Source organism: Stigmatopora nigra, chromosome 5, assembly GCF_051989575.1.
Source record: "Stigmatopora nigra isolate UIUO_SnigA chromosome 5, RoL_Snig_1.1, whole genome shotgun sequence".
Lineage (NCBI taxonomy): Eukaryota > Metazoa > Chordata > Actinopteri > Syngnathiformes > Syngnathidae > Stigmatopora > Stigmatopora nigra.
The window spans coordinates 2,781,585-2,800,754 of record NC_135512.1 but is presented as its reverse complement, the minus strand read 5'-3'; the positions used below and the strand labels follow the sequence as shown (position 1 = coordinate 2,800,754).

General features: G+C 37.1%; 1 protein-coding gene across 3 annotated transcripts in view; it reads right to left on the bottom strand.

The window, feature by feature from the left end:
- insrb (insulin receptor b) overlaps positions 1-18,142 on the bottom strand; it is a 69,519-nt gene extending 51,377 nt beyond the window's left edge. The window contains exons 1-5 of one of the 3 annotated variants that reach the window (XM_077716600.1): positions 18,064-18,142; positions 17,854-17,964; positions 13,994-14,122; positions 9,216-10,004; positions 8,885-9,135 (exon numbers count right to left, since the gene is read on the bottom strand). In XM_077716600.1, coding sequence (XP_077572726.1) covers positions 8,885-8,972 — 88 coding nt within the window. In that variant the 5' untranslated portion in view covers positions 8,973-9,135; positions 9,216-10,004; positions 13,994-14,122; positions 17,854-17,964; positions 18,064-18,142. Of the gene's footprint in view, positions 1-8,884; positions 10,005-13,993; positions 14,123-15,454; positions 15,669-17,853; positions 17,965-18,063 lie in introns of those variants that run through there. The other 2 variants (XM_077716598.1, XM_077716599.1) reach the window with 2 other exon arrangements.
- Positions 18,143-19,170: the final 1,028 nt, after the last annotated feature.

The window sequence follows — 19,170 nt, the reverse complement described above, 5'->3', positions numbered from 1 at the left end:
GTAGTGGTTTATATGTGGTTTTGTCCAATGATTGGTTGATATATAGTTGCTCCTGAAACCATGTTGGGATTGTTGTATTTATTGGAGTATAACGCGCAAAGTTTTGTATCAAGTTTGGGTGCGCGTTATACATGAAGCCTGTTCACTTAAAAAAAGACCTCGAGAAAAATGGAATTAATTGTTTGTTTAGTTTGATGAGGACGAATCAGACTTTGACAAAATATGAAATATTAGGATGAAAAATTAGACTATGGCAAGGGGTGTCACACAATAATATTTAGATTTTTTTTAATAAATGGATTAAATTAACTTGATTAAAAATCCCTGAATATTTTGTTTTTATTTATCTAAAACAATGTTTATTTTAGCTTTTTTTTTAAATATATTTTTGGATTTTACAAAATATTTTTTGAACTAAAAAACAAAAAAAATGGATAAAAAATGACAATAATTGATTTAAAAGAGGGAAAATCATGAAATTTAATATACATCTATACTTTTCATTTTAATTTGATCCTAAAACAGAAAGTCAGCACTCATCATTTACTTTCCCGGGCCACACAAAATGATGCGGCGGTCCAGATTTGGCCCCAGGGCCACCACTTTGATACACGAGGTCTATATGCTTGTTTCCTAGTATGCAGTTTTAAAAAAAGTCTATTTCTTTGAACTGAAAAGTCACAAAAGGCCAAGAATTCAATCCATATGCGCTGCAGATAAGATGGTCATTGTCTCATTGTCTTATTTCCTCGTTCCATTTCGTTCCCTCATTTTTCTTCAAAAGTTTCCAACCGAGAATTCTACAAACACCTCATCAAGCAATATTTTTGAACCCAACGCCATGTAACTGGAAAATAACATGGCCTCCATCTTATATCCAACTAATAAACAAAATCGGACAACTCAAAGGCAAAACAAAGAGAAAAAAATCCCAAGAATTCCAGGTCCGCCGGCCGAAACGGCCAAACCAGGTGGCGCTTCAAATAAAAAGGCGTGTTAGGGTCGAGCGGCATTCCTAACATAGTCCAGACATTTGTCCACAGATAGAGAAGGCTTGAAAACAGGAGTAAGTAATCGATTACGACCGAGACGGAGTTTTCGAACGGGTCGTGAAAGCAGACAAAATGGCGAGCTTGCGTACGCACGGGTGTGAGTTATACAGAAAACATCTGATGATTTTTTCGTCTTCCATGCTAATATTTTAGTTTTAAGATTTTACAAATGTTTTTTGAACTAAAAACACGAAAAAAATGATTAAAAATGGGAAAATAGGGAAATAAAATATGGCTTAAATGCAGTATCTATTAAAAAATAAATATTAATTCATATAAAAAGCGACAAGAAATTGATTCTAAAATCTGCAGCTATTATTGATCGAGTGGTTAGTATGCCGAGCTCACAGTTTTGGGGACGAGGGTTCGAGACCAGGTCTAAAAATATTTTAAAATGTACTTTTTGATATCATTTCTTTTTTTAAAGAAAAGTAGTCGACCTATTCACCTTCTGGTTTAATTTACAACAGACAAGCTACGGCCCGCGGGCCACATATGGCCCGTTAGGCTTTTTAATCCGGCCCGCCAACATTGTCCTAATAGTTTTTTCTCCCCAAGATGGCGCCATCACGTGGTAGCCAATGGCAGTAGCTCTCTCCACTCTTATTTGTTTTTCGTATTTTTTTCTATCTTTTTTTTAAATTACATTTTAATATTTTTTAATACATTCCTTTTGACTTGACTTTGTACTTTATACTTTTAACTTTAATGAGTGATGAGTATGTTAATACTTTAGTCCTTTTTATCTGTTTATGTTTCATATGTACTCTTAACGGATGCACTTTTTTACATGTATCGTATCTTGTAGCTAACCCCGCCCATCTGTCAAATTTTTAAAAGTCAATGTGGCCCCTGAGCCAAAAAGTTCCTAGTCCATAATAGTCCTCAATGTGTCCTCGGACTAGCATTGATACTGAAAATCATATCTAGACAGCGCAAATTAAAATATAATTTATAACAAGAAGGTGGGGGTACATTTCAAACTACTATGGGAATCACAGGGTTAAAAAATAAGATATGCCTTTTTGGGAAAACCGACAAACCGAGACGGAAAAGCTGTCGAGGGGTTAGCCAGTAGAGGGATTGAGAGCCTAAGGGCCAGGTCAGTTTAATGGCCCGTTTGTCTGTGTTGATCGACCACCAACTCTCACCGGCTACAGCCGGAAAACCACACAAACAAACACACACACACAAGCTGTACTCTTTGCCATATCTCTTTGTCCCACTGCCTTTTCCATTCCTCAGACTAGTACCCATTAATAAACAAAATGTTAAAATATACCGAAATACACATCAATGAGTTTTTGTATCTGGAACATATGTGAAAAAAGCCTGGAAGCTAAGCTAAGTTTTTTTTCAAGTGCAGAATGTTTATAAGCATGCTAGGTATGGCATGGGTGGAATATTGACGTCACGCTGACGTTCAAAATGCAACCGAGACGACCAATCGCTGTGGATTGGCGTAGACAAATTATAAAAGTGGCTTCAGAAATATATAAGTGGATAGTTTGTTAATAAAATGGGAATTAGATATAGCGTATTTTCTCACTAAATGACATAATGTGGCCGATGCTGTCATTTATTTCAAAATAAAGGAAAGATAAACAGATAAAATGCTTAAAACAATTTTTTTGACGTCTTTGAAAGAAATTCAAGAAAAAAATAAACCCTATCTTGCCTAAAACGTGAAAAAAACTCAAAAAAATGTTAAGGGTGCGGCTTATATGCGAATGCGGCTTATATGTAAACAGATAAAATGCTTAACACAACTTATTTTGAAATTTATGAATGAAATTCAAGAAAAAAATAAACCCTATCTTGCCTAAAACGTGAAAAAAACTTTAAAAAATGTTAAGGGTGCGGCTTATATGCGAATGCGACTTATATACGAGAAAATACTGTATTTTATTATTCTTATTTATTTTTTTATATTTATCACCATTTGTCAAAAACAGCTAAACAAGTGAGATCAATAAGTGCAGACATGGATTTGACTATTATAACCAGCAAGGCTCCGCCTATCACATTGCTAATGCTAACACATACATAAGCTAGTTTGTCAGGGGAAAAAAAAACTGTAGAAACACATAAACTAAGTGAGGGGGGGGGGGGTCAGATGTTATGAATAGGATTGAGAGAAAAGGTTTCCTATCTCATGCCGAGTGCTGAAAATGTGTGTGTGAACAGAAACAAACGCATGGATAACAATGAACCCTGTTACCCCATCAAGCCGAGGTGGTGGGAGAGTGTGGGGTAACACGTTTACAATGGGGTAAAGATAGAGGCTGGAAGTTCAATATTTAACCTGTTCTCGGATTTTATGATACTGTGCAAGACGTAGTGGAAAGACAAGTAAAACACACTTAGAGGGGAGGCCAAAGTGTGTCATTATTAGAAGTGGAGTTGGAAACAGACTCCATTTTGGCTCAACTGCTAAGGACAATTAATAAGTATTAGTTACAATTTTAAGATGCAATTATTATTATATTATATATATTATTATGTTAATGTTTGATTAGCAGTGCGGTGGATGAGTGGTTTGCATGTGGTGCAGGTAAAGTCAGCTAAGGATGGGCTCCAGCACCCCCCACGACCCTCGTGAGCCTCAGAAAATGAATGAAGGAATAATATTTGATGGCAAAATTATGAATTCTGAACTAATCTGGTCACCGTTGAGCCTGAACGTCCATATTTTTTCATTTTCTTGTCAATAAAACATGTTTATTTTACATTCCGCTTATCGTTGTATGGGTCGCGAGGGTGCTGGAGCCTATCCCAGCCAACTTTTGACAGACTGACGCATTCAAACTCAGTTGAGATTGGTCACCCAGCCTACTTCGGGTGTTTTTGAGACCTGAAACTACACAGTTGTACCCCAAGAAAAGCCACAAAAGCACAAGGACAACATGCAAACTCCACCCAGAATACAACATGAACTGTTCCATTTATTTTTCTAGTATTGAAAATAAACAGAGTCGTATTTAAAGTATCATTAAAGTCAAAAACATTGACTATATTCCAATGCCATGATATTAACCTGTGTCATGAACGTAGCATTTAAGCTAGGAGGTGATTTGGGGTAAAGCCAGGGGGGAGGGGGGAAATTCATGACAGCCCAAATAATGTGGACGCAAACACGTGAGTGGGAAAGTGTTGGGTGGTGTGTCAGACGACCACTTCTCAGTCATATGACGGTCCTCAAAATAAATTGAACGAATCAGGTTCGGTTACATGGCATCTAGAGCACAGTAAACACACACACATTCTGGCGCAGGTATTCGGTTGTACGCCGCTAATGATTCAACTCAACGACACCCCATGAGCGTTTGCACTATTTGCGTCTCGCGTCATTATTTGGAAAGGAATAAAATGAGGAGGGAAGAAAAAAAAAGCCTGGCAATATTTAATAGATACATATATGCCAAATTGTTGACTTACAAAAGCTGACCGATAGGCAAAACAAGTCAAAGTCCCTACTAGGAAATTATAAGCGACATTGAATTGAATGCTTTTATTGTTATTATACAAGCATAATGAGATTTAAAGTTTCACCACATAGTACACAAATAACAATAACAGACAAGACGAATAAATGATTAACAGATAACAATTACAATTAAATAAATAATCTATAAATTAGTGATAAATAGATAAAGTGCACAAATTACAACAACAAACAGACAAGTAAATAATTAATAAATAATGAATATAAACTAATACATAAATAAGTAGTCGACAACATAAACAAGTAGAGAAGTGCACAAATAATAGACAAACAATTAATCAATAAATTTGTAACAAATAAGTAGTCAACAAGAGTAAATAAACAGACAAATAACAACAAATACATAATAAATATAACTAATAAATAAACAAGTAGACAAGTGCACAAATAACAACAAAGAGACACATAAATAATAATTAAATTATAATAAATACAATAATACTATTACAAATAAAATAATAAAATAATAATTAGAAATAAAATAATAAAATAATAATTTAAAATAAAAAAATACAATAATAATTTAAAATAAAATAATAATTAAAAATAAAATAACTAAATAATAATCAATAAATTTGTAACAAATACGTAGTCAACAAAAGTAAGGACGTACACAAATAACAACAACAAACAAACTTAATCGTAATAAGAAATAAATAATCAATAGATGAATAGTCAACATCATAAATAAAGAGTAGCCAACATAATAAATAAGTGGTTAACATAGCTAAGTAGTCAACATGAATAAGTAGCTTCAAATGGTAAGCATTAAATCTTGATTAGGAAGACCTCCTGGGTCCAGAACTGTAGTCCAGTATAGTGACTTTTGTGAAGAAACTGTCCTTGCGTCTGTTTATCTTGAGCCACGTAAAGGATTCCCTTGCCGAGCCACATGAAGCAAGGATGACTCGACTCGATTTTTTACAGTGGAACGTCAGCCACGTTGAAAACGAGGCCAAAGCAAACAGCAACAAGGACTATCCAGTCAGATTGTTGCGGCATGGCGTAACGGCGCATTCTAAAAAACACTCCCACCACCCCCAGACCGCATTTCTGTGCAGTGAGCGGAGGTTTACATAAACGTCCACATCTCATAATCAGGGAACGGGAGTCGGATCCCGACGGCGTCAGATAAGCGGCAAAGTCAAACAAAACAGGTTTGCCGTAAAAGACACGTGTGTGTGTGTGTGTGTGTGTGTGTGTGTGTGTGTGTGTGTGTGTGTGTGCGGGTTTTTAAGTGCTCTTGTTCCTTCACGCTTGGACGTCGGACACTCGGGGGTTTCTTTGATGCTAACCGAGACGGTGACGGATCGTATCTCCATCTTAAACATTTCCCTTTACAATTTCCAGGATTTCCGCGGGTGACTTAAAAAAAGGTGGAACTCTATTCGCAGGCAGATTATTACCGGACGGAAGTATGAATGGGGTGTCAAAGTGGCGGCCCGGGGGCCAAATCTGGTCCGCCGCATCATTTTGTGTGGGTCGGGAAAGTAAATGATGAGTGCTGACTTTCTGTTTTAGGATCAAATTAAAATGAAAATTATAGATGTATATTATATTTCCTGATTTTCTCCCTTTTAAATCAATAATTGTAACTTTTTAAATCATTTTTTCTGTGTTTTTAGTCCAAAAATAATTTTCTTAAATCTAAAAATATAGTTAAAAAATCTAAAATAAAGATTGTTTTAGATCCATAAAAAACTGAATATTCAGGGATTTTAATCCAGTTCATTTAATCCATTTATTAAAAAAAAATCTAAATATTCTAGTATCTAAAATGGTCCTGCCCACATGAAATCAAGTTGACATTAACGCGGCCCACGAACCAACCCCGACACCCTTGGCGTACACAATTTTAAATGATCAAGAAACATATAAAATGTATAAATGAATAGGTATGCCATATTTACAAGTCACACCCCCATCTAAACTATGAAAAAAAGTGCGCCTTATAGTCCATAAAACACGGCAATCCATTTCTTTTGAGTCAACAACTGATTATTTTATGAGGATAGTCACGACGATCAACTATCAAAGTTGTGGATCAGGCAGACATTGAAAAAAAATACATAAGTTCAAATGCATAAATACACATATCCACACACACACCCACACAAGCCAAGAGGAACAAGAAGGGGGGGCAAAGCTCCTGGTTGCACAACTTGTTTTTCACAAGTCTGTCCAGGAGACAGCTCAGCAGTTACTTCACAAAACTGTTTGTTGATAACTATGTCAAAATCTCATAAAAACAGACTACAAAAAAAAACTTTACGACATTATCTCAACCCCGTCTCGTAGTATTCGTAAGTTCTCCATATTCTACTTCCCCGTTACCAAGACTGACGTTAAGATATGCCGATTACGGAACGAAGCATTCCTAGAAGTCCATATTCTGAGTATTTTACTTGTTGACCCCGCACCCTTTTTAGCGTAAACATCTCAAGAGTGCCAAATATGGTCACTAAATCGAGAATTGAGTAAATAAGGCGCCAGAAAGCAGCCAATGGCATGTACCCCGCATGCTCCCCTAGAGGGAAACGCATAAAGGGGGGGTTGGGGGAAGAATGAGGAAGAGAGGGGGGGTACGAATGAGAGAAGCCTGGTCTGGTAAGACCCCCTTTCTAGGGGCCCCTTGCGCTGTCTGCATACGTGACCTGTGTGGAGCGTCCGCGGCGTTTTGCTTTGAACCTGGTCAGAGGAAGCGGCCATTTTAACAAGTCTGTCTAAATAGCAACACTTGGCTGAAAGAAGCACATATTAAGTCTTGTTATTGCGTCTTAACGGCATACGTAGAGTTTTATGTGATCTTTATAGACTTGCAAATAATTCTTTTCCAGTTTGCAAAGTAAATTTAAATAGCAAAAAAAATATTCTGTCGTTAATAGACTCAAGTAGGAAAGCTATAAATAGTAATAACTATATTGTAGTATATTTGATGACATAATAAGAGCATTGTTGAGGAAATAGTTGTGTTATACTAATATTTTACAGGGGATTTTTTTGTTAGATGTTGAGGTTTTGAAGATTTTTAATTTATAGTGGATTCCAGGCCTCGTTATTTTAAAAAAATATATTTTTTAAACATAAACTGGAGATGAATCTATAAGTGATTTAGCAATAGACATCAAAAAGTCCTAGAAAACTTAAAATTCACAGGCACATTGAGAAAATAAGAACTCCATACAGTACTATACATAAATATCACATTTTATTGCAGATAATAACCAATAAAATAGATATTTGTTACTTTTCAACCATAGGTGGTGAATTACAACTATTAAAAACATGTTTTTCCATTGTAATATCCTATCTTTAGGTATTTTTTCAGAGCATAGGAACTGACTAATTTGTATTTAATTCATTTAATATGCGAAAAATTAATTTGAGATACAAAATTGACAAACAAGCTCGTATTAAGATCGTATCTCGAGGTATTACTGTATTGTTATCCTATCCCAAAACATTTTAATTGTAATTTTACATAACCATTCGTAGTATTCATCTCCTCTAAACACAACAAATTAAAAATGTCTTTATCACTCATTTCAAACGACCCCTGCCCCCAAATCCATTGACAAAAACAAGGCAGATCCTTCGAATGTAGGCGGGGGGGCTGTAATGTTTTCATCCTCGGATGGTGAATAATCCGCCGCTTCTCATGCGTAATGTGTTTACGTTGTGACCGCGTGCGCGCGCGCGTGCGTGCGTGCTCGGCCATGGAAGGGCCTAGTTTTCTGCGCACGTTGGCCGCATCACGATGCTCCGACTTCGGCGTCTATGGAGCGAACGCCCCACCCGTGGATGACAAATCGCGTTCGTGGGGATAACAGACGGCGTGTGGGTGTTATTCCTCCCCAAAATTGACGGAGGAATAGCAATTATTACCGTGGAACAGTGTGGGGTGAAAAAACGAGGAAAAAAAACAACACAAGGCCTTAAAACGACCTTTTGCGCATGCGTCGACAGTAATGCTTGAATTATAAACATTCACCGTCATGTAGAGGTGAATTTCACAATACGAATGTTAGTCGAGGAAAATAAACACAAGGCCGTAAAACGAGCATTTGCGCATGCGCCACAGTAACGCTTGAATTACAAACATTTATCGTAATGCAGAGGTGAATCTCACATTTCGAATGTTATCCATTTATTTACGTTTATTATTTCAAATCATGAATAAAAACATTTTAACGTTAGATTTATGTTAAATTGTCTTGAAATATATAAGGAATATTTTACATTTATGATAATAGCATGTAGGAACGTCAGCTGGTACATCATTATTTCATTTATATCAATAATAGGGGAATAAAATGCATAAACTTACTTTCTCCTTGAACGGATCCATTCTGGAAAATGATGCAAAAGATCCAAAGCACAAATTGTGCGGCTAATTTAAGCGTCCAACGCCTCATTTTGCCTCGGGGACACGTCAAAGTTCCCCTTCGTCCCCAAAACAACTCCAACGTAGACCCCCACTTAATTCAAGGGGCGCCGTCCTCGGATCTCCTCCGGACCGAGTTCGGGGTGTGTTCCCTTAAAGGCGATGATGATGAACCCTGCTCATGGCGACACACGCTGTAGTAGCAAAAATGTTCATTTTCCATAGGTGAAGGCGACAGTCACCCGTCATGTGTTCTCGTGTTAATCACACCCACCTGGGAAGCTTTTAGTCCATGAATCACTAGGCGGAAAAACGTGGAAATAAACTCTTCCGAGTGTGTGCAGCGCACATTCCAACGAGATCAAACTCCCTTTTGGGTGAAAAAAACGTGCCTGGATGTGGCGTTATGACTATCCCGTGAACTCTTTTACCCCTCCGAGGCAGGAGAAGCCAACAATGTAAAAAAAACCGTCCAAAACGGCGGCAGATGGGGGGCCGAAAAACAAGGACAAACGTGGTAGCTAATTGTACGCTTTTCCCCTTAAAAAACCAACGGCGTCGATAAAAACGGTTGGAAAAGTCGTATCCACCACGCTGCTCGTTTTCCCCCCTTCAGAGTATCCGACTGGGGGGAAAAAAAGAAGAAAAAAGACCAAGAAGGAGGGTGTTGCTAAGGCTAGCTAGCTAGCTAATCCAAAACAAACCAGCGTTCGAGTTGGAATAGAAAGAAAGCCCACACGTCCAAGTCGTGTATCGTTCCCAAACCTTGCTATGGAGACGAGGTACACAAAAGTAAGAGAAAAAAGTCTTAAAAGAATGAAATGGGTATAGTATAAAAAAAAGAAAAGTCCCCCGTATGCGTCCGTGTGGTTGGTTGTGTCCCGGTCCGTCAGGTTGACCCTCTTTCCGTGTCTCCTTGCGCGAGGAGCCTCTCGCCCAGTAAACAACTCCTGCCTGCCACTCACCCCAGCTGGGCTAGAAAAAAAATCCAGGGGAGTCCGGAAAACCAGGAGTGGATTTTAGTCGCCCAATGGTGGCTATCTGAAATGTGGATCCGGAGTGTCTGAAGTGGGGAAAGAAACAAGAAGTGTTGTTTTTATTATTAAATTAGCGCAGACATTTGCTGTGGAATTTTTAGTTTTTGTGATGACCATGTGCAGAATGGTTTCGCAAAAAAAGTGTGTTAGTAGTATTTCCCATGGGGGTAGTAGTAGTAGTACTGCATGATGTATCGTTCCAATTTATTCATTTGTTCTATTGAACATGCAAATTTGATTTTTTTATTAAATTTTAAATGAATTGAATGGTTTTATTGTCATAATGCAAATATAATTAGGTATATAAAGCATTCACAGTGCACAAATAACAACAACAAGCAGAAAAAATAATCAGTAAATAAGAAATAAAGTAATACCTTGAGATATGAGCTTAATATGTTGCAGGACTGAACTCATATGTCAATTTACTCGTATCTCAAATCAATGTATCCCATAGAAATGAACTAAATAGAAATTAATTCATTCCTACAATCAGAAAAAACACCAAAAACACTATTTAATTTTATAATATAATAAATCTATATCATACAAAAATAATAAGCATATATCTAGCAAATAATTAAAATAATATAATCATTTAACCATGTTGTAAACTAAATTAAAAAAAAAATATATATATATATATATATATATATATATATATATATATATATATATATATATATATATATATATATATATATATATATATATATATATATATATATATATATATATATATATATATATATATATATATATATATATTTACAAAAAATGTACAATTGCAGCAGGTCTTAGAACCTATTAACCAGAATAAATGAAGTATCACTGAAGTTATATTTCAACTACTTCGCACTTGACAATACATTTTATTTAGCAACAAGATGCAAGTTATCCAAATTCATTTAAAATCCATCCATCTTTTAAAAAAATATTCCTTTAAGATTCTTGGACACAAAACAGACCGTGGGCAAAAAAAAAAAAAACATTGCACGCCATCTTGGCCTTGCAGTCTGGAAACGAAACACCTGCCAGGAAGGTACACAACAGACACACCGTTGTTCTTTTAACATTTGCATAGCAAATATCAATTGTAATCAAACCTGTCCTAGCCCAGGAACTTTCCCCATCAACCTGTATTGACGTGAGAATTGAAAATATCAAAAGAAAACGGACTACATCCCGCTGGCGTAACGGGGGTGCCGTTCTCGCGCACGGATGGTTACGCGCTGGCCTCGGCCCGCCGAGAGTGGGGCTTGTTTATCTGAGGAATGTTGTTACCCGGTGAACAGAGTAAATGAGGTCTTAGAGAGATTAAATGTCACGGGTCTGAAGGACTAAGGCCAATGGAATCTAGTCAAAACACATGGCTTTGTGCTTGCTGTCTGACAACGACGCTCAGACGCTGGGCGGCTCTTCTTCAGGTACGACTTTTGTAGATGTGGCTTTAATTAGGGTATTTTCTCGCATATAGGCTGTAGTTGTCACTTTAAAAAAATGGAGGGTACGGCTTATATGCGCATAAATTAGACTTAACATGGCATGATATGGTCCTTTGGTTCAAAATAGGGAAAAGATAAACAGGTAAAATGCTTTAGACTATTTATTTTGATGTCTATGAAAAAGATAATATGCTAAAAAATATATATTTTGACGTCTGAATGAAATTCATGAAAAAAATGCATTAAAAACTCACTTGTACCCTCCATTGCTCGCTCAGGGTGCCGCCATCTTACCTAGGGACGACAAACTTGACCACAACAGACACACTTCCTGGTTGTACTGCTCACATGACCTCCTTTTTGAGTTTGTCCAAGTGTAGGCAACATTTTTCGGAATGTTCAATCCAGAAATCGATTTTTAAAGTATCTCAGAAATACCATAAACGAGGATTTTTCTTTATATTTTCCCTTAAAAGTAACACATTTGTACTACCTAAAAGCATTAACATGGAGGTTAAAATTGTGAATCAGGGGGCGGCTTATACGAGGGAAATTGTAAAATTCAATGATTTTAAGGCAATTTAAAGGGCGTGGCTTATCCGTGGAGGTGGCTAATATGCGAGAAATTTGTCAAAATCTGACTAGCATTTTCCTTTTTGGGTTTAATGGCTACTTTATATCAAAGTATGTATTACTGCATTGTGATAGATATGTAAATATTAGTACTTCAATTTAGTTGACACCAGAAACAAAACACAATGAGCAGGAAATGATCCTGTTTTAATCCTTCACAGTTTACACGGAAAGGTTAGCGCGTGTGTTATTTATTGGTTTTGACCCTTCGGTAAACTAATCACATTGCAGAATTTGACCTATGACCTTAGCGAAGCCTTTAAGATTAGTGACGTTGGTGTAATATAGCCTAAGTAAAAGCCTCCTTTGAGGAAGGCGGAGCTTGTTTTGCTGGGCTAAGAGTTGAAAACGAAATGAGCAAAATCCCACGATTCCTATCTGACATCTCCATGACCTTGTGGGGTGCTTCAGTGATTTAAAAATGTCCCCCAAAAGAAATAGCGACCAGTCATTTTATGCGGCTCAATCATTTTTCATGGCAGCAAAATGTTACGCCTGCTTGGAAAGGGCATGTCGTTCACGTCAGAAGTGACCTTCACTGGTGAAAATGTTATTGCTGATGGTGCTCTTTTTAAACGTACACTGACTTACATTAGATTGATTCATTGAGACACCTGCAGAATACGACAATACCTCGTAGTAGACCAGAATCCTGTTAGTCAGTGTAGAATGGCGGAGCTTGTTCGCTAATACGAGAGGAGTATATATACTACTTCTGGTTGGCAAGTGGTTGTGCGTTTTATCCTATTGTGAGGACATTTGTATGCATTATTTTGGGAATATTTTGAAGGGAAGACTAAAGCAAATAACCCTTGATAGGATGCATATGGAAGTCAGGGTGGAGGCGGGGCTAATAGAGCCAGAAAGTTATCAACATTTAAAACAAAATTAGATAGTTTAGTGCAGGGGTGTCAAACATACCGGATTTGGCCCGTCTGGTGGTTTGATACGGACTGGGGAAGAAAGCTGCATTGTATAAAAAAATATGAATTTTCTTTAAAAATTGTAGTTCTTGTATTATCTGCTAGGGGGCTCATTGTTTTAGTACGTGCAGACAACATGAATTGATTTATTTATGTTCTTATGTTATTCTCTTGTTCATAATATATTGTTCATAATGTAAAAGGAAAATTCTGTTAATAAACATTTTGATAATTTACTCATTCTTTGCACTAATTATTAATATTAGTGACTAATACAAAGGAAAAAAGTGGGCTTTTTGTTAGTTCTATGTCATTTTGCAATGAGTTTACTGGTCCGGCACACTTGATCTCAAATTAAGCTGTATTCGGCCCGCAGACCAAAGGGAGTTTAACACCCATGGTGTAGTGTAAGGTTAGATTAAATTTATTTTTGTGTGTGTTTGTGTCGTAATCCAAGTTCATTTAAATTTGTTTATGTCATGTTACAAGCGCGTTGCCGTGCAAAAAGTCTCTCACTGCTTTCCTCAAAATCCGTCTAATTTGAGTACTATTAAACACATTTTAGTACTATTAAACCACTAGTTATTTGTTACTTTGTTAATATATGTCAAATTAAAACAAATAAAAATATTTTTCCAATCTAATATACTGTTTTTTTATGTTTTTTTCCAAGATGGTTTAAACAAATTTATTTATTTTTATTTAATTTCTATGGGAAACGTTCATTTAAGATACGAGTAAATCGACATACGAGCTCAGTCCCGGAATGCTCTTATCTCAAGGTACCACTGTACTCTGAAAAATACATAAATTATGTTTCATTAAAAAAAATGTGTGTCCTATGTAAGATTTATGAATGTAGTATAAAGATTAAACTAGCCTCATGGACATAAACTGGGTACTGTTGATATGCTTTTATAAAACTTTTATATGTTACACTAAAAAAAGCTAGTAATCATGAGTGGCTTCTCTTAAGACAAATGGCTTGGAATGCATGTTTTGAGTATGGCAAACCTGTTCTTTTCCATAGCGAATAAGTCCAAATGGGGGAAATCCAAAGAGGCATGGAGTCCATTTTCCAGCCACGCTACTTCAACTTCCCCCTCCTGCTGACTTGACAACATTGTTCCCCTTCATGGTGTCCTGAAACATCCCACAACGAACATAAATATCGTGTCTGTTGTCATTCTCACTAAGAAAAAAAATCTGTGGATGGAAGAAAAATGTAAGAGTTCACTGAGAGGTCTGGAAGGAAACATCTTCTCATTTGTACGCATGATTTATTGCCAAGATATACAGTATACCTTTCAAAATAATACTCAGTCATGTTTGAGAGGTGCATATCTGGCAACCTCGGCTAATAGCTGATTGCAATTCCCATTATTAAGCAATGGAAAAAAAACTTATAAATGATATATGGCACATATATACTCACTAAAGTCTAAAATTTAAAAAAGTGGAAGGGAGCCAATCAGTATGCAGTAAATTCAAGATTCTGTAGATGTCGGTGTCCGAGTACATTGCTTGCTGACCCGCTATAGATTTATATAGTGGAAGGGCAATGTCAGTGCACTTAATATGCTTAAAAATGACAATATTAGCAGTCGAAATGGGTAAAACGAGATGAGTTTTACAAAAACAATGCACAAAATTTGTTACAGGGGTACAAAATTTGATCAAAAAACGTATAAAATACGGAAAAAACGTGTACATGTTGTTAAAGAGCGTACAACACGTGTCAAAGTGGCGGCGCGGGGGCCAAATCTGGCCCACCGCATCATTTTGTGTGGCCCGGGAAAGTAAATCATGACTTCCGACTTTCTGTTTTAGGATCAAATTAAAATGAAGTGTATAGATATATATATATATATATTACATTTCCTGATTTTCCCCCTTTTAAATCAATAATTGTCATTTTTAAACCATTTTTCTGTTTTTAGTTTGAAAATATTTTTGTAAAATCTAAAAATGTATTTAAAAACAGTTAAAATAAACATTGTTTTAAATCTATAAAAGACTGAATATTCAGGGCTTTTAATCCAGTTATTTTAATCAATTTATTAAAAAAAATCTAACTATTATATCTAAATGGGTCCGGCCCACATGAAATCAAGTTGATGTTAAAGCAGCCTGTGAACCAACCTAAGTCTGACACCCCTGGCGTACCCAATTTGATTAAAAAACATATAAAATACAGGAAAAAACATATACGTTGCCAGGTATGATACTACATTGTCAACTACAAACTACCAAACAAAGACCCCCATTATGGTTCCACACATCTCACAAAATACCGCATTAACCCCCTTCACCATCCACAATTGCTTTCCTTTACATGCAATTGTCTTAACCATAAACTTTCTTGCAACCTTGGAGAACATTTTTTTTCTCCATTCTTCCACAAAAATGTAACATTTTTTTTTTTTTTTTTGCATTTGCAATGAATGTTGGACCATCTGGTTGGCCTTGACATACCAACCCAGCGGACAAAACATCAGGCAGATGACGTTGAAGCTCCCCTTGAAAGAAACCTTGGTCCTAAACCTCCTTACAAATAACAGCTAAGGAGCCAAGGATGTAGCCCATTTTCATCAACACCCCCACAAACAGGCAACAAGCCAAAATCTTCCTTCCTAACAAGTCATGCACCTGCAGGAGAACGTTGCTAAGACGCAGGCATCCGCTAACCCGCTTTCTTATGCAGACGCAGGTCAGAATTTGCCCCGTTTTCCTCAACGACGTCCCGACAATAAATTAACTTGACAGCAAGTAGATGCTAACATGAGCTTGTTTTCCTAGCATGAGCGCCTAAAGCTTGGTCAAGAGATCCCTACTCCCCCCACCCCCCTCTGGGAGATTGCCAATCACTACAAGAGGGAAGGAGCAAAGATGTACAGAATTAAACCTCTAAGTCAGTGGTGTCAAACATACGGCCCGCGGGCCGGATATGGCTCATCTCTGGTGCTTCGGTACGGCCTGGGGAAGAAAGCTGCATTGTATAAAAGAATATGAATTTTCTTTAAAATGTGTAGTTCTTGTATTATCCGCTAGGGGGCGCATCGTTTTAGTACGTGTAGACAACATGAATTGACATTTATTTATGTTCTTATGTTATTCTCTTGTTCATAATATATTGTTCATAATGTAAAAGGAAAATTTTGTTAATAAACATTTTGATAATTTACTCATTCTTTGCACTAATTATTAGTATTAGTGACTAATACAAAGGAAAAAAAGTGGGCTTAATGTTAGTTCTATGTAATTTTACTGGTCCGGCCCACGTGATCTCAAATTAAGCTGTATTCGGCCTGCAGACCAAAGAGAGTTTGACAGCCCTGCCTAAGCTAAGGGGTCGGGAATCTATGGCTCAGGAGCTAGACGTGGCTCTTTGGGTGTGTGCATCGGACATAGGCATCATCATTGACTCGACAAAAGCCTAATTGGTAGTGCTTCTCCATAAAATCACTTACTTCAGTCAGCCAGTAGGAGGCAGATGACCGCCCAACATATTTTCATATTACCTCACCCCGAAGTTATTACACAGAAGGGACTGTGTCGTGCTACCGCAAGTTTAGAGTCCTGATGGCTATGGGGAAAAAAACTGTCCTTATCCTATTTGTCCATATCAACTGTTGTATGATCAACTCTAGTGCTGCTTTATTCCTAATTTACCAATGTTATCAAAATAATTGAAATACTTATTGTACTTTAAAAGTATTAATTGGCAGCCCGGCAGTTGAGTGGTTAGCATGTGAACCTCACAACTCTGGGGTTTTGGGCTCAAATCCAGGTCAGTGCAATTGTGTGGAGTTTGCATGTTCTTCCTGGGCTTACATGGGTTTTCTTTGGGTACTCCAGTTTTTCCCACATTCTGCTATAGGCAGTGCTATGTGAACTTAATGCATCAACCCGGACGGCTCTACCCTCTCTAGGGACTCTTTGAGAGGCAGTGAAGTGAGCAACCAATAGGGTGAGAGCATTAACCCTCATGTTGACACGGGTCTGAGAGCCCCCTTGGGGATGAGGGTGGGCTAAAGGCAGCTTTGACTTATAGCTCAGGGTCTTAGAGGTGCGGGGAAAAAACACACGTACACGCGGGCGTGACATCTTTTCTAAGTCAGATTGAGGACATTCTGCCATTGTGGGCTGTTGCCATGGCAACCGTGGTGAAAACCAAGCCGCCACAACATCTGCAGTGAGCCCCCCCACTCCACCATTAGGGGTGTAACGGTTATGGGAGAACCATAGATAATACGAGCACGTACACCCACCGAGGCACACTTTTTCGGATATGGAAGCACGCTAGGGGTGGGTCATTGTTAAATGGGAAGCTAACTGTGAAGTGAAAACAACATGAGCACCTGTGGAGATGAGAGATGGGTGGAAGAGCGCCCCCTTTACTGAGCCACACTTTTACTTAAAGGCACTTTGATGCCATGTATTCATAACGGCAAAATGCCAAATTAGGAGTCTGAAATTATCACTTATTTGTGTCTTTTTGTCGGGAAAACGCACTTTATGGAGAAGCACTACCAATTTCGTCATACTGGAGTCAATGATGATGACAAACTATGTCCGATTACTCTTATTATTATCATTAATTAACCTAAAACAATCTCACTAATTACTCTTTATTTTCATCATTGCCTGCCATTTACAATCGATTATTTTCTTTTTAATACATTATTTTAAATCTTAAAATGCTACACCTTAGCCCTTGCATTGACTTTATTAACATTTTCTATGTTCTTGGTAATATTACAACGGATATAGAAGATGAATCACTGATAAAAAGGGTTGATGCCCGGGTATCTCTGACTGTAAGGCAAAAAATAAATAAAAAAAGGAATGTGTCAGCATTTTAAATGGATGACCTGAATCTTGATGGTGACCTTCTCAAGTCGTGCTCCGGGTAGGAAAATCCCTCGAGGAGTGGATGCCGATTGGTCCGAATCAGGCCTGGAAATGACTCCAGATCTTCTTTCCTGGAAAAAAAGAACAACTTTTGAAGCAATGGTTGTTTCCTGCCTTCCAAGTAGGAACAAAGAAGCACAGATACTTAGTTTCCTTTATTTAAGCCATACCTCAAGCCTCAGATCTGCTCCAAATGAGTAGAAAACTTCATTTTGGACGTGTCATGGAGGTCACCGAGGTCATCGTCTGTCATTAGCCGGCGGACCAAGCTAGAAGTTACTTACAATATAATTATTGTTATGCACAAGGCATCATTTAATTGGCACAAAATTCCATTATTTGACTCAGTGACCTTTGACCTCTTGAGCCCTAATTTGAATAGTTTAATTTTCCCAAAAATATCCGGTTTAACAATCCATTTATTCGTTCTTGAGCTATCGTAAACACCATTATACAAATAAACAGACCGGATACATAAGCTCCGCCTTCTGTGCATTTCACTTAGTGACAGAGGTAACAAATAAAATAAGACTAACAGCGGCATTGGTTGAACAATAATTATTTTCAGCCTCCAAATCTTACGGTTAGCTAGAGCTATATGAAAATTAAATGGGTTTTTTTCCTTCACCCAAACATTGAAATTGTTTAAATTGATTTTCATACCAAGGTGGACATAACGTATTTTCCGGACTATAAGTCGCATATTTTTCATAGTTTGGCTGATTCTACAACTAATACTCAAGTATGACTTGTGTTTTTTTTTTAAGTTTCCCAACAGCCTGTTTTTTTTTTTTCAGCATTAGTCATTGGAAAAAAAATATGATAACAGATGCTAAATTATCCAGTTGCTCTCCATTATGCTATTGTTACTTATAATTATTATATTTTTTCTTGATTTCTGCTGCAATAAAACAATTTTGCCGTCTAAAAATGAAACTCAAGTTCCAGTGCGACATATTTTTCCCTCTTCACTGTGTATTTTTTTTTTCTGGAGTAATGTATAATCTGAAAAATACAGTAATAACTCAATAACTCACTCAGTTCTCATCACTAGCTCATATTCTCCTTGTTACTATTAACAGCAATCAAATCCCAATCCATTCTATCCGAGACGGTTCCCAAAATGATAGTTTGATTATTAATTTTATGAACAAATACGAAAAAATTTACCTCAAAAGTCCACTTAATGATCATTAGCTTGAGGTGACATACCATTTCATCTCGCGTACATCGTACTACGTACAGGCAACTTAAGTCTTTAGAGGGTGATGGGGGGC